At 37.2% G+C, this 15,843-nt stretch overlaps 1 protein-coding gene across 1 annotated transcript in view; it reads left to right on the forward strand.

Annotated features, from left to right (window-relative positions):
- The window catches only part of LOC115568091 (uncharacterized), a 276,579-nt gene that overhangs the window by 7,545 nt on the left and 253,191 nt on the right, over positions 1–15,843 (forward strand). The window contains exons 6-19 of the mRNA XM_030395170.1: positions 366–416; positions 693–736; positions 1,450–1,738; positions 2,858–2,901; positions 4,703–4,979; positions 7,297–7,325; positions 7,973–8,285; positions 8,570–8,598; positions 9,088–9,376; positions 10,361–10,404; positions 11,186–11,498; positions 11,813–11,856; positions 12,358–12,646; positions 13,927–13,970. Coding sequence (XP_030251030.1) covers positions 366–416; positions 693–736; positions 1,450–1,738; positions 2,858–2,901; positions 4,703–4,979; positions 7,297–7,325; positions 7,973–8,285; positions 8,570–8,598; positions 9,088–9,376; positions 10,361–10,404; positions 11,186–11,498; positions 11,813–11,856; positions 12,358–12,646; positions 13,927–13,970 — 2,099 coding nt within the window. The remainder of the gene's footprint in view (positions 1–365; positions 417–692; positions 737–1,449; positions 1,739–2,857; positions 2,902–4,702; positions 4,980–7,296; positions 7,326–7,972; positions 8,286–8,569; positions 8,599–9,087; positions 9,377–10,360; positions 10,405–11,185; positions 11,499–11,812; positions 11,857–12,357; positions 12,647–13,926; positions 13,971–15,843) is intronic.

Genomic DNA, 15,843 nt, shown 5'->3' on the forward strand with positions numbered 1-15,843 from the left:
CTTAATGAAAACAATCTTCTTTATTGGGCCTCATCTTTTTGTTTTTGGTCCATTGAGTTCATTATTACCAGTCCTGTATTGTTATTGACCTGATAGGAATATGGCTAATGTTGTCCACATAATTATACTCCACTGAGGAGGGAGATAGTCTGTATAAGTTAATTAATTTCAGTGTTTTCTCATTGATTCCCTCTGTGATATCTGTAATCATGACTTCCTCCTGCCTTCAGTTCACACACCTGAAACTGAAACATTAAAGGCTTTTTATTCTCAGGTCTCAGAATTATACTCAGGACAAGTACACATAAAGGTTACACACAGAGTATTTATTAATGCAATAACAGTTGTCATTAACTGTGTTGCAGCTGCTGCAGGATCATCAGCTGAAGTGTTTAATGTGAATACCACAGAGAAAGGTAGGTGACCTATATAAATGTATGAATGTATGAAATGAGTTCTGTCGGTATTGTACTTAATATGTCAGTGTGTATGAACATTAAACACAGTTTAATAGAAAATAATAAAATGTTTATCAGGAGAAACTTGGTATTAATTTTTTATGATGTTACTATTAAGTAGATTTTCTGGACATTTTATAATTAATCCTTAATATTAAAATTCTTATAGTCTCACAGTCTGATTATGTTGTTAAATTAACAACATAATCTTTTTTATGTTTCCTCTCTCCTCAGAGAAACACTATGTGGAAGAAGATCGGCCTGTGCTGATCCAGAAAGTGAGTGATGTCACATCTGTCTGCGAAGTGAAGACAGTTAATCTGTTAGTTGATCAACATTTTGACAGTAAATAAATTAATTGAGTAATTTTTGAGGATATTCTGCTTTTCTCTTCTCTGGTTTTGGGCTGTTAGCCAAACAAAGCAAGACATTTGAAGATGTCACCTTGAAATCGTGATATGTACTTTTAATGAAATTTATTTATGTAATTATTTTATAATAATTTTTATGATAATGATTATTTGCAGTGCTACTTTAAACAATACAGTTCACATGTAATAGAAGTAGAATAACATTTTGAATATTATAAATGATGACTAAAAACTAATTATTCATTTTCATCTGAAAATGTGTCATTTGCATTCAGTTTGTTCTTCTTCAGATTTGATAATGTTCACATTAGGAAACTCTCAAACAGGTCAAATAAAAGGTCATGAACCTGTAAACGGAAATAGAATAACTGTAAAGAAGATTAAAGTAAATACATTTGATTTTACAAGGAAGAAAGAAAGAACTGTTTACACATAATAAAAACAGGTTTATGTGATCAGTTGAAATAAATGTTATCACCTTGTGCTGATGTACTTTTACTATATCCACACTTCTTAAACACATAGATTGATGAGATGTGAACAGAAACATTTGTCATCATCCTTACTGAGAAATTACACTTTAATCTTATGATGAATCTCTTTTTCTCTGTATTTAACAGGTGGCATCGATGGAGTCTGTTATAGAGCTGCTTTTGGAAACACTGAAAGATTTGAGTGACACAGACCTCAAGGAGTTTATCTGTGCCCTGTTGAGTCAACCTGAGTTCCACAGACCCTTTTTAAGCATTCCATTGAAGCTGCTACAGACAGCACACGTGCAGGACACAGTGTTTTTTATGGTGCAGATCCGCGGCCAAAAGTGTGTGAAAAAGACAGAGAAGATTTTAAAGACAATGAAGAGGACTGATCTGGTGCAGAGGTTGTCAGACAGAAGCTCAGGATCCAGAAGTAAGACAATAAAGATAAAAACATTTTAAAATCATGTAACTGGTATATAACATGTCTTGAGTTGTTAAAGGGATGGTTCGTGTTTTTTGAAGTGGGGTCATATAAAGTACATATCTATAGTCGATCTGTTTCCTACCGCAAGCACCGATCAGCGGAGCCTCAGTTTGGAGAAGTAGAGAGCCGCTCCAGCCCAGACGCTTAGCTTTGTACTGCAGTGAAGGGGTCCAGAGAAAAAGCGAAATTTAACCACCTAAAACAAGTTTCACCTAAAAAAATCTATTACAGTTCAAGTGTACGTTGTATAGAGAAAATTCACACTGCTTTACATTGCCGTCAGACCGCCCTTTCTTTTGACACTACATTGTATCAACCGTAGAACCTCCGTATCCCTACGCAGGTGCGCTAGTGCATAGGGATACGGAGAGTCGACGTTTCGTTAAGTTCTGTTTTTATCAAAAGTAAACCTCTCATCCAGCAGCAACTGGGCCTCGCACTGTATTTCGCCGCTCGCAGATCAGCTGTTGCCCAGTTGCGCTGATGCGTAGGGATACAGAGGTTCTATGGTTGAGAAAATGTAGTGCCAAAAGAAAGGTCGGTCTGACGGCGATGTAAAGCGGTGTGAATTTTCTCTATACAATGTACACTTGAAATGTTAAAGAATTTTTTAGGCGAGCCTTGTTTTAGGTGGTTAAATTTCGCTTTTTCTCTGGACCCCTTCACTGCAGTGCAAAGCTGAGCGTCTGGGCTGGAGCGGCTCTCTACTTCTCCAAACTGAAGCTGCGCTGATCGGTGATTACGGTAGGGAACAGATCGACTATAGATAAGTACTTTATATGACCCCACTTCAAAAAACACGAACTATCCCTTTAAGCTTTGTGTTCTATTTACATTATATATGATGAGGTTCATAATGTAGAGAAGACACATCAGCTGGTGTACAGAATATATTACGACTAAGAGAGTGGGTAGAAATGACAATTTATATGTCACTGTTAAGGAGGTTTAACTGTAATTTTGTGTATTGTTTTTTTCATGAGGCAATATTGCCTGATCATTTTATTTTAAAGCTATTAGACCAGTCATCAATTATGAGTGACTTTCTACCTTTTCTCTCCTCAGAGCAACACTCTGCAGATGAACACTGCTCTGCACTGATCCACAAAGTGAGTAATGTCACATCTGACTTCATACAACACAGCTTTCCTTCAATAGATGGAAAAAATTGTCGTCATATTTACATTTTAAATTATGATACAACCCAAACTCAAGATTGACTTATTTATATGTTAATTTATCACATAAGTGAAGCTGCATTCAGGTCAAGATCTTTAGCAGTAATTTAATATGATAATAATACACCACCTGGCCAAAAAAAACAATCATCACCTGGGTTTAACTAAGCAAATTGGTAAGAATCAACCATTGGACAACTACTGCAGTGATTAATGTGTTTCAGCTGACAACAAGTTACTCTGTTTAAGATTGGTCTAATTATTGGTCTGCATCAAGCAAAGAAAACAACTAAGAAGATTGCTGAAATGACTAAAAATGGGTTAAGAACTGTCCAACACATTATTAAAAGCTGGAAGAATAGTGGTGAACTTTGGAGAACCTTAGTGGAAGAATTGTGGTCAACAAAAAAATCTTGAATATTCTTGAATCAGATAGTAAAAAGTCAACAGTAGAACTCACGGCTATGTTTAATAGTGAAAGTAAGAGCATTTCCACATCCACAATGCGAAGAGGACTCAAGGGATTAAGACCAAACAGCTGGGTAGCCTTAAGAAAACCACTTATCAGTGAGGCTGATTGGGGGAAAAATTCTACTATTTGCTGGGGAGCAAATGAATTTGACTCTGAAGCAAAAAGGTCATCTAATCTGAGTCAAGATTTACCCTGTTCCAGAGTGAAGCATCAGGGTAAGAAGAGAGGCAGATGAAGTGATGAACACATCATGCCTAGTTATGTCCCCTTAAGGCCAGCGGATGAAGGAAGTAACATAGTTAAAATAAAACCGGTTGTAAAGGAGGGAAAAGAAACAGTAGGTAATAGTAAATCAAAAACGACTTTATTTACGCCATTGAAAAACACTAATCAACCAGGATTGCTCTTGTTACAAGAGAACAGTGCAGGCTGTAGCTCAGTCTCTCTGGCTCCTGCACATCACGGCTACCCCAGCCCACTGGCATCAGCAGCACTTATACCACTCGGCCTAAGTGGCAAGTAGACTCAGGTGTGGCGCTCCACACACTGGCAATGAGGAGGGAGAGTACAAGGGTGGCACCTGAGTAGGAACGGACAAACACCACAAAACACACCCACTGCACTGGGGCTGTAACACCTGGCAATAGCCCGACACTGCCGGAAAATGTATTCAACTCTGGATGAAAATCAATGTTGTGACATTGCATAAACTCATCAAAACGATGCCATGGTGAATGCGTGCTGAAATCAAAGCTAAAGGTGGTCCAATGAAATATTAGAGAGTGTGACTTTTTTATGGCCAGGCAGTGTATGATATCTTTGTCACTGAGGATGAGATGAGGAAATGTCTGTATGAACATTTTTCCTGAATTTTGATAGATTCTTCATTGACAATCAAAGGTTTATCTATCAGAATCTCTTTATTGTATTTGAAACAATTTTGAAAGCATTAAAGAAATGTATGACATGAAATAATGAAAACATGTTCTTTGAGCCACTTTGACTTATTTCAGTGTTTGTGAGAAAATGTGCAGCCTGTAAATTAAAATAAAATAAAAATCAGATTATAAGAATTGGAGGAAGCCAGAAACAGTAATCCTCTTTTGCTTTGTACACTGTGTTACTTAAAATAAATCAATCAATAGATCCCTAACCCTAACCCCCACATTTATAATAACACTGACAAGCTTCAAAGAGACACATTTGTAATAGTTTTAAGTGGATTAAATACATCTCTCATGAATGTATTGATTATTTCAGGTAGCGACAATAGCAGCTGTTCAACAGCTGCTATTGGAAATCCTGAATGATTTGAGTAAGAAGCAGCTCAAGAAATTCAGGAATATTCTGCCGTCGACTGTCTCCCAGAAGAACCTCCCAGACATCTCATGGATGTTTAATTACAGAGCAGATATAGTGAATGAGATGGTTCACACCTACGGCCAACAGTCTGTGGAGTTAACCAGGGAGGTTTTCATGGACATGAAGAGGACTGATCTGGTTCAGAGGTTGTCAAAGCCCAGCTCAGGACTCAAAGGTAAGACTAAGAAGACAAAAAGTGTCTCATAAAGGTCTAATAAATACATTGTATAATTCATCATAATAAAATGTAAGGGATGGGCATGGATCAATAAATCATTAATGAAATAATCAAATACTGAATGTTGTAAGTTTAACAAGGTTAGTATTTGTTTCAGGGCTTTTGAATTGGATTGCTTTAGATTGTGTAGGTGTTTATGATTATGTGTCATTTTGCAGTGAAATTTTAAATTAGTTTTTATTTTTAAAGTACGTGAACCTTATTAAAGTTGATTATACTATTTTTGTGTGATTAGATTATATCCCTCTCAGTCAATTTTCATTTCTCGTCTCCTCAGTGAAACACTCTGTGGGTTAACTGTCACAGAGGAGTAAAGAAACAGGAAACATTTTCTCATTTAAGGAGCTGGAATCAGAGAATTTGGAGTATTTCTCTCTTAAAAAGTTATTCAGATCGATAAATTGATTGTCAAAGTAGTTTCTATGTTTCATTGCTCTGATTGGTTGTAGGTCTATTCCATTGCTTGACCATATACACTATATTGCCAAAAGTATTCACTCACCCATCCAAATAATTGAAATCAGGTGTTCCAATCACTTCCATGGCCACAGGTGTATAAAAGCAAGCACCTGGGCATGCAGACTGTTTCTACAAACATTTGTGAAAGAATGGGTCGCTCTCGGGAGCTCAGTGGATTCCAGTGTGGTGCTGTGATAGGATGCTATTTGTGCAACAAGTCCAGTCCTGAAATGTCCTTGCTCGTAAATATTCCACAGTCAACTGTCAGTGGTATTATAACAAAGTGGAACAGATTTGGAACGACAGCAACTCAGCCACGAAGTGGTAGGCCACATAAAATGATGGAGTGGTCAGCAGATGCTGAGGCGCATAGTGCACAGATTTCGCCAAATTTCTGCAGCGTCAATCGCTACAGACCTCCAAACTTCATGTGGCCTTCACATTAACTCAAGAACAATGCGTAGAGAGCTTCATGGAATGGGTTTCCATGACCGAGCAACTGCATCCAAGCCATACATCAGCAAGTGCAATGCAAAGCGTCGGATGCAGTGGTGTAAAGGACGCCGCCACTGGACTCTAGAGCAGTGGAGACGTGTTCTCTGGAGTGACGAATCGCGCTTCTCCATCTGGCAATCTGATGGACGAGTCTGGGTTTGGCTGTTGCCATGAGAACGGTACTTGTCTGACTGCATTGTGCCAAGTGTAAAGTTTGGTGGAGGGGAGATTATGGTGTGGGGTTGTTTTTTGGGAGCTGGGCTTGGCCCCTTAGTTCCAGTGAAAGGAACTCTGAATGCTTCAGCATACCAAGAGATGTTGGACAATTCCATGCTCCCAACTTTGTGGGAACACTTTGGATGGACCCTTCCTGTTCCAACATGACTGTGCACCAGTGCACAAAGCAAGTTCCATAAAGACATGGATGAGAGAGTTTGGTGTGGATGAAGTTGGCCTGCAAAAAGTCCTGACCTCAACCTGATAGAACACCTTTGGGATGAATTAGAGCGGAGACTGAGAGCCAGGCCTTCCCGTCCAACATCAGTGTGTGACCTCACAAATGCGATTCAGGAAGAATGGTCAAAAATTCCCATAAACACTCCTAAAACTTGTGGAAAGCCTTCCCAGGGGAGTTGAAGGTGTTATAGCTGCAAAGGGTGGAGCGACGTGATATTAAACCCTATGGATTAAGAATGGGATGTCACTTAAATTCATATGCGAGTTAAGGCAGGTGAGCGAATATTTTTGGCAATATAGTGTATGTTTATTGGACAAGTTGATGAATAGGACTGCTCTGGTGCAGAGATTGATAGACACCCGCCCAGGAACCAAAACCAAAGCAAAAAAGACAGAAATATGTAAAAAACAAAAAAAAAAAAAACAAACAAAAACCACACACACACAAACTGTCAAACACTCACATGCAGCTTGTATGTTTTTTATTGTATTAAATACAATTATGGGGCGGGGCGCCGTTTCGCTCAGTGGGTAGAGTAGCGTCCCATGTGCAGAGGCTTTCTCCTTGCTGCAGCGGACCCGCGTTTCACTCCCGGCCTGGGTCCCTTTGTTGCGTGTCACTCCCCCTCTCTCTCACCCTGTTTCCTGTCACCTCTTCAACTGTATTATCAATAAAGCCATGAAAGGCCAAAAAAATACTTAAAAAAAAAAAAAAAAAAAGATACAATTATGGGAACAATTGGAAAATGGGATAATATTTATAAAAAGCTTGTATTTTACATGTTCATAATTCTGGTGTTAAATCAATTACAAATTCATGTTTTTTAACTTCTTCTCTCCTCAGAGAAACATCGGCCTTCACTGAAGCAGAGAGTGAGTATGTCACATCACTCAGACTTCACACATTGCAGCTTTAATCCAGTGGATGAAGATCGAAAATAATTGTCATCTTGAACATTACAATTGATGATGAAAACAAAATTCTTCATCTCAAACAGTTTTCTCACAGAACTGAAGCTGATCAGGCTGCATAATGTGCACATGAGGTCTGAATCCTGAATCTTGTTAAAAAATAATGTTAAGAATATGTGTTATATTCACATCTCAGGGAATATATTGTATTTTTTTGTTTTTCTAACTTTTTCTAAAAAAAAGAAAAGTTTTTATATGAGAAGAAAATGCAATTGATGTAATAAAAGCCACTCTGTTGTTAAATCAGGAGGCTCATACAGTTTTTAAAACACAGACCGTAAAAGTGTTTCAACCAGGCAGTAAAATAAAGTCATGAATCTTCTCATGAAAATAAAATACAGTTTGTAAAAAGAACCAAAAAACAGGTATAAGTGATCAACTGGACAATTTATCCACTGTGTCATTACTGTTTTATACGACTGATGCGCTCTCACCAAATCCACATTTCTAAAACACAGACATTGATGAGATTAGAAAAGAAAAATCTGTAATCATCCTGCTGAGAAACTGTACTTTTATCTCATGAACATTTCCTTTTAATTCATCAGGTGGAAACGTTGGAGTCTGTCATAGAGCTGCTTTTGAAAGCAATGACAGATTTGACTAAAGCAGAGCTCAAGACATTCAAGAGCACCCTGCGCCCAGTTTACCACCTGGGATATTCATCCATCAAATCGATGCAGCAGAAAGCAAAATACATCCCATTTGACCTGCTGGATAAAGCAGACAAGCAGGACACAGTGTGTTTAATGGTGCAGTACTGTGGCCAACAATCTGTGGAGATGACCAAAGAGAGTTTAAAGAAGATGAGAAGGACTGATCTGGTGCAGAGGTTGTCATACAGCAGCTCAAGACCCAAAAGTAAGACAATAAAGACAAGAAATGTCATTACTCTTGACATTTTGAATGAAATAATCTAAATTGTAGAGAGAAAAAAAAAAATTATGACTAATTATTATGAAAATTATTTAAGGAGAGGGAGAAAAATATCTGTGAAAAGTTAGATGTAACTTTTAATGAGCTTTGAGTTTAGTTTTATGTTCAGAACTTTTTATTGAAATATTTTTTTACAAAGCAGTCATGCCTGATGTATAATTAACAACTGTATTTCTTTTTAACTCCTTTTATTCTTTCTTTTTCCTCAGAAAAACGCCAGTCTGCACAGATCAAAAAAGTGAGTAATATCATATCTGACCATGCAGAGTACAGTTTTTATTCAGTAAGATTTGGGTTTAAAATTAACTCAACATTAATGATGATTATTAAAGCAAACATGAATTACATTTGATGGTTGTCGCAGAACAGAAGCTGAGATGATACTGAGCTCAGTAATGTTAATATCATGACATTTTGAAGTTCCTCAGAGAATTAAACAAAATGCAAAACATGACAATTTTAAATATCTTCATTAAGTTTAGACCTGTTTCTACAGTTACTTCAACATCTAATGTTGAGATCAAGTGGCTCATTTTAGTTTTCTGACAGCACAGTGAAAGAGTTACAGCCTGAAAATGTAAAAAGAACCAGTTACAGATCTCAGGTTAAAGATATTAAAAGGTAGCAGGACATAGGAAACATCTTCTGAGATAACAATCAGATAATTAGCAAATATATCAATAGCTTAATAAATAACGTTTTCTCTATGACCATGTACATTTTCCAGGCTGCGACTATGGGGGCTGTTAAAGAGCTGCTTTTGGAAACACTCAATGATCTGAGTTATGAGGAGCAAAAGACCTTCACATTGTTTCTGCAGTTCACATTCTTCCAGAGGAGCCTTCCACAGATTTACTGCTGGAGACTGCAGAAGGAAGACATGGCAGAGTCCCTGGTGGATGTGATGATGCAGAAATACGGTCAAAAGTCTGTGGAGGTGACCAGGGAGGTTTTAATCGAAATGAACCGGACTGATCTGGTACAGAGGCTGTCAGAGACCAGCTCAGAACTCGAAGGTTAGATAGGAGGACAACTGTCACATTAATTCATAATAACAGACAAAGACACACTGTTAGAAAATGTTTTTATCTCTGGTGCAAAATATCAAATGAAGTTTATAATATAAATCAATGCATCAGCGCCGTATAGACCTGCCATGACAGCAACAATACCAGAGAGTTGAATCATCACTTGTCAAACACAGTCGCAACAAAAACTGAATCATAGAAACTTTACAATTAGTTCTATGTTATCTTTAAAATAAAGGCACGGCTTTTCCACTCTGTAAAATGTATACTTAATTTTGAAGTGGGAAATCAATTCACTTTACTGGTGCAAAATAAATAGAAATGAATTTGAGAATAGACAGAGATTACTTCAGAGTTGAATGTTTTGAATCTTTATTTGAAGTACAGATCTGAATTAATCTGAATATTTGGTCCTTATTTTAACTGTGTTTTCAAAGGGCTCAACATCTTTTTTATTGAACACACTCTTCTTTATTGGGCCTCATCTCGTTTGTTTTTGGTCCATTGAATTCATTTTGACCAATCTTGTTGATGGCCTGATAGGAATGTAGCTACTAATGAACCTGTTCAATTGTCTTTTTGTTTGTCTTTACTTTTGACGTACACTACACTCAACTGTTGAGAGAGATAGTCTGTGTAAGTTAATTAATACAATGCTTTTTTCATTGATTCACTCTGTGATCTCTGAAATTATGACTTCCTCCTGCCTTCAGTTCACACACCTGAAACTGAAACATTAAAGGCTTTTTATTCTAAGGACTCAGTATTATACTCACGACAAGTACACATAAAGGTTACACAAAGAGTATCAGGTTAAACTTGATATTGATTTTTTTACGATCCACAAAGTAGATTTTCTGGACATTTTACAATAAATCTGTAATATTAGAATCATTATAGTCTCACGGTCTGTCTGATTATTTTGTTAGATTAATCATTCATGAGTCTTTTTTCTGTTTCCTCTCTCCTCAGAGAAACACTCTGTGGAAGAAGATTGGCCTGCACTGATCCAGAAAGTGAGTGATGTCACATCTGTCTGACTTTAAACTGAAGTTAAAATAATTAATCTGTTAGCGGATCAACATTTTGATAATTAATAAATCGATTGAGAACATTTTTTAAATAGATAATTAACACTCTTTGGTTCAAGTGCCTGTGAGGTTATTCTCTTTTCTCTGCTTTGTATCATTGTAAACTGAATATCTTTGGGTTCTGGGCTGTTGGCCAAAACAAAGCAAGACATTTGAAAACGTTGCCTTGTACTTATTGAAATTATATATTTAACGACATTTACGACATTATTTTATGATAATTACTATAGATACAGTTATTTGCACTGTTACTTCAACCAATACAGTTCTCACTTAATAGACATAGATTCAAAATCATCCTCATCTTGAATGTTATTAATGATGTGCAAAAACAAATGATTTATTTCAGCCGAAGGTTTAAGTTTTTTGTTTTTCTTATGTTCACATGAGGAAGGTCTCAAACAGGTAAAGTAAAAAGTCATGAACCTGTAAACAGAAATAAAATAACTGTGAAGAGGATTAGAATAAATCAATTTGATATTACAAGGAAGAAAGAATTGTATACACATAATTACAAAAAAACAGGCATTTGTGATCAATTGGACAATTTATCCACTGTATCATTACTTCTTATATGGCTGATGGTCTCTTACCACATCCACATTTCTAAAACACAGACATTGATGAGATTTGTAAAGGAAAATCTGTAATCATCCTGGCTGAGAAACTATTTCTATCTCATTAATATTTTCTTTGAATTCATCAGGTGGAAATGTTGGAGTCTGTCACAGAGCTGCTTTTGGAAGCACTGAAAGATTTGAGTGAAGCAGAGCTCAAGAAGTTCAAGTGGAACCTGTGTCCAATTGAGCTACACGGAGCCTCACCTGTACAATCAGTGCAGCGGAAAGCAAAGTACATCACATCGGACCTGCTAGATATAGCAGACATGCAGGGCACAATGTGTTTAATGGTGCAGTCGTATGGCCAACAGTCTGTGGAGTGGGCCAGAGAGATTTTGAAGAAGATGAAAAGGACTGATCTGGTGCAGAGGTTGTCAGACAGCAGCTCAAGACCCAAAAGTAAGACAATAAAGACATGTTTATAATGTATGTCCTCTTCTCTTTACATTTTGAATAAAATAATCTATATTGTAGAGAAAATAAAGATAAATCATAAATATATTTTACAACTAATTATTATTAAAATAATTTCAGGAGAGGGAGAAAAATATCTGTAAAAGTTAGATGTAATGTTTGATGATGATTAAACTCTTGGAGGTAAATTTTATGTTGAGTGCTTTGTATTGAAATCTTTTCTACAAAACAGTCATACCCAATGTATAATTAACAACAATATTTCTTTTTAAGTACTTTTAATCTTTCTTTCTCCTCAGAAAAACTCTCTGTGGATGAACTCCAGTCTGCACAGATCAACAAAGTGAGTAATGTCATTTCTGACCATGCAGAGTACAGTTTTTATTTAGTGATATTCAGGTTTAAAACTAACTCAACATTAATGATGATTATTAAATCAAACATGAATTACATTTGATGTTTGTCACGGAACTGAAGATGAGATGATACTGAGCCCAGTAATGTTAATATCACAAAGTTTTGAAGTTCCTCAAAGAATTGAACAAAATGCAAAACATGACATTTAAAAATATTTTCATATCAGTTTCGACCTGTTTCTACAGTCACTTCAACATCTAATGTTGAGATCAGGTGAACGATCACAGTCAACGAGTTATAACCTTGAAATGCAAAAAGAACCAGTAACAGATCTCAGGTTAAAGATATTTTAGGTAGCAGGACTCATAGTCATACTCTGAGATAACAAACAGATAATTAGCAAATATATCCATAGCTTAGGTGATCTTGTAGAAAAACACATCCTAAAAGAAATAACGTTTTCTCTATGAACATGTACATTTGCCAGGCTGCGACGATGGGGGCTGTTAAAGAGCTGCTTTTGGAAACACTCAATGATCTGAGTTATGAGGAGCAAAAAAACTTCACATGGTTTGTGCAGTTCACATTCTTCCAGAGGAGCCTTCCACAGATCGACTGGAGCAGACTACTGGAGGAAGACATGGCAGAGACCCTGGTGGATGCAATGGTGCAGAAATATGGTCAAAAGTCTTTGGAGGTGACCAGGGAGGTTTTAATGGACATGAACCGGACTGATCTGGTGCAGAGGCTGTCAGAGACCAGCTCAGGACTCGAAGGTAAAATAAGAGGACAACTGTCACATTAATTCATAATAACAGACAAATAAACACTGTTTCAAAATCTTTTGATCTCTGGTGCAAAATATCAGATGACGTTTATCATATAAATCAATGCATCAGCACCGTATAGACCTGCCATGACATGAATAAAAAATAAAAACTGAAAATAAAATAATAAACAAGAAATTAGACAGAGATTACTTCAGAGTTGAATGTTTTGGATCTTGACTTTTAAGTAAAGGTCGGGACGAATCTGCAGGCTTGAAAATCACTCACCTTTCAGCGAAATTCGCCGTTTTGAAATCAAAATAGGTGACCTACATGAATGGGGGGGGGGGGGCATGGAGGTATACCAGAGAGTATCAGCGAACTGCGAACATGTGCGCGCCTGAAGGAGGCCTTGAATTCGATAAAAACAACTTTTCTAAAATCCCTACAAGTCATTTTCAAGACGTGTCGATGATGCTCAGGTGAGGGGACTGACTGGAGGCTGAATGCTAAGTACGTTGCATTCTCTGTCAGAAAGACAACAAATTTGTCCTCAAAATAAGAGCTTTACATTGCACCCCATTAGAGTTTAGAACTGGGTTCTTAGCAGGGGGCTTTTAATTTAAAAGTAGCGACCGTTCGTGGCTTGCCACTACTAGAGTGCTGTAGGACTCTAGCCGGAGATGCTAGCATCTCCCAGATCTCAGCGGCTTTCCAGTTGCTCATCTTGATGTCCACAGATGAAGTGATGGACCGACTGCTGTGATCAGCTGTTTCTTGGTTTTAAAACTCTCCGGCTGTGGGTCGCACAGCAGTGCAGGTCATCGACACCTCCACCCATCTCACGCAATAGCCGGCACATCGACGTCTCGGATTTAGATAGCCTCCAAGTGTACCCTCCGAGGCGGTGAATTGGAGGTCTGTTCTGGTCCTCCAGTTTACCGCCTCGGAGGGTACACTTGGAGGGTACACTATGCTACTGAGCCTTGAGGGACACCAGTTTCCAGAAGGCAGGGTTTGGAAAAGGAGCCGTTTCATGTGACCTGAAAGGTGCGATTTGTCAGGTGTGATGCTAACCAGGTTAGAGCAGAGTCAGCAATGCCAAGTTCAGCCAGAGTGGAGAAAAGGATTTGGTGGTTTACTGTGTCAAACGCAGAAGACAAGTCAAGGAGAACGAGGACTGATGAGTTGGACGAGGCTCTGACAGCACTGAGCGACTGTCTTACAGTCTGATTGTGTTGTTAAAGTAATCATTCATGAGTCTTTTTTTATGTTTTCTCTCTCCTCAGAGAAACACTCTGTGGAAGAAGATTGGCCTGCACTGATCCAGAAAGTGAGTGATGTCACATCTGTCTGAGTTTAAACTGATCAACATTTAGAGTAATTTTGTGAAAGAGATGTCAATCACTCTCTGGTTCCAGCGCCTATATCCTTTGTATAATTGTAAACTGAATATCTTTGGGTTCTGGGCTGAAACAAAGCAATTTGACATTTGAACACGTCACCTTCGACTTAATGAAACTGTGATGTGTACTTTTAACGACTTAAAGGACATAATTTTATGATAATTATTATTGAAATAGTTATTTGCACTGTTACTTTAAACATCACTTTCTCTAATAGAAGTAGATTCTGTATACAGATAATGAAAACAGGTTTATGTGATCAGTTGAAATGAATGTTATCTCCTTGTGCTGATTTACTCTTACCATATCCACATTTCTTAAACACAGACATTGATGAGATGTGAACAGAAACATTTGTAATCATCCTTGCTGAGAAATCACACTTTAATCTCATGAACATTTTCTCTGAATTTAACAGGTGGAATCAATGGAGTCTGTTATAGAGCTGCTTTTGGAAACACTGAAAGTTCTGAGCAACGCGGAGCTCGAGAAAGTCAAACATACCCTGTTGAGACAAATTTACATCATATACGGCTCAATAAGCACGGTAATGCTGCAAAAGCAGACAACAAATGTGCTGGACACTGTGTTTATAATAGTGCTGAACTACAGCGAACATGTGGAGATGATCAAGGATATTTTAAAGACAATGAAGAGGACTGATCTGGTGCAGAGGTTGTCAGACAAAAGTAAGACAATAAAGATAAAAACAGGTTAACATCATGTAACTGGTATATAACATGTCTTGAGTTATTAAGCTTCGTGTTCGATTTACATTATAAATGATATGGTTCATAATGTAGAGAAGACACATCAGCTGTGTACAGAATATATAACAGCTAAGAGGGTGGGTAGAAATGACAATTTATATGTCACTGTTGAGGAGCTTTAACTGTAATTTTGTGTATTGTTTTTTTTCATGAGGCAATATTAGCTGATCATTTTAATTTAAAGCTGTTAGACCAGTCATCAGTTATGAGTGACTTTTACCTCTTCTCTCCTCAGAGAAACACTCTGCAGATAAACACCACTCTGCACTGATCCACAAAGTGAGTAATGTCACGTCTGATTTCATACAACGCAGCTTCACTTCACAACACTTATTTATATGTTTTTTTATGACAGAAGTAAAGCTGCATTCAGGTTAAGCTCTTTAGCAGTAATCTAATAATTGAATAATAATAATATCTTGCCTGGCCAAAAAAACAGTCACCACCTGGATTTGACTAAGCAAATAGGTAATATCAGAAGATATATTACGTGGTAATGGAAAAAAATGTTTCGCTGTTTCAGAAGGGTCAAATTATTAGCCTGCAAAAAAGAGGTCAGCCAACTACCTGAATATACTGAATGTCCAGGTTTTTCCATCAGTGGAATGTCTCCTTCCCTGATGGCACATTTCAAGATGACAATGCCACAATTTATCAGGATGAAATTGTGAGAGTGGTTCAGGTATGGAGCCAGAACAGTGACTTTGGCATCCAAAAAAAAAGATTGGCATTAAAAACAAAACCAGTACTGAAAAAGGAAACATTGTCATTGAAACATTTGTATTGAAAACAGTTGTACTGGCATTGAAATAAGTATTGGCACTGAAAAAAGAAAATATTCCAATAATTCAAATCCGAAAATCTTATCATTTTATTTTATTGGGATTTTTTTGTATTTTTCAATGACAATCTTCAGATTTTTTCTTCATGTCACTTTTTTTTTTCAGTGACAGATTTTTTTTTACAATGTCAGTTTTTTTTTCAGTGTCACTGACTTTCAGTTTCAACTTTCTGTCACTGTTTTGGGGTC

This window comes from Sparus aurata, chromosome 17, assembly GCF_900880675.1.
Source record: "Sparus aurata chromosome 17, fSpaAur1.1, whole genome shotgun sequence".
In the NCBI taxonomy this organism is placed as follows: Eukaryota; Metazoa; Chordata; class Actinopteri; order Spariformes; family Sparidae; genus Sparus; species Sparus aurata.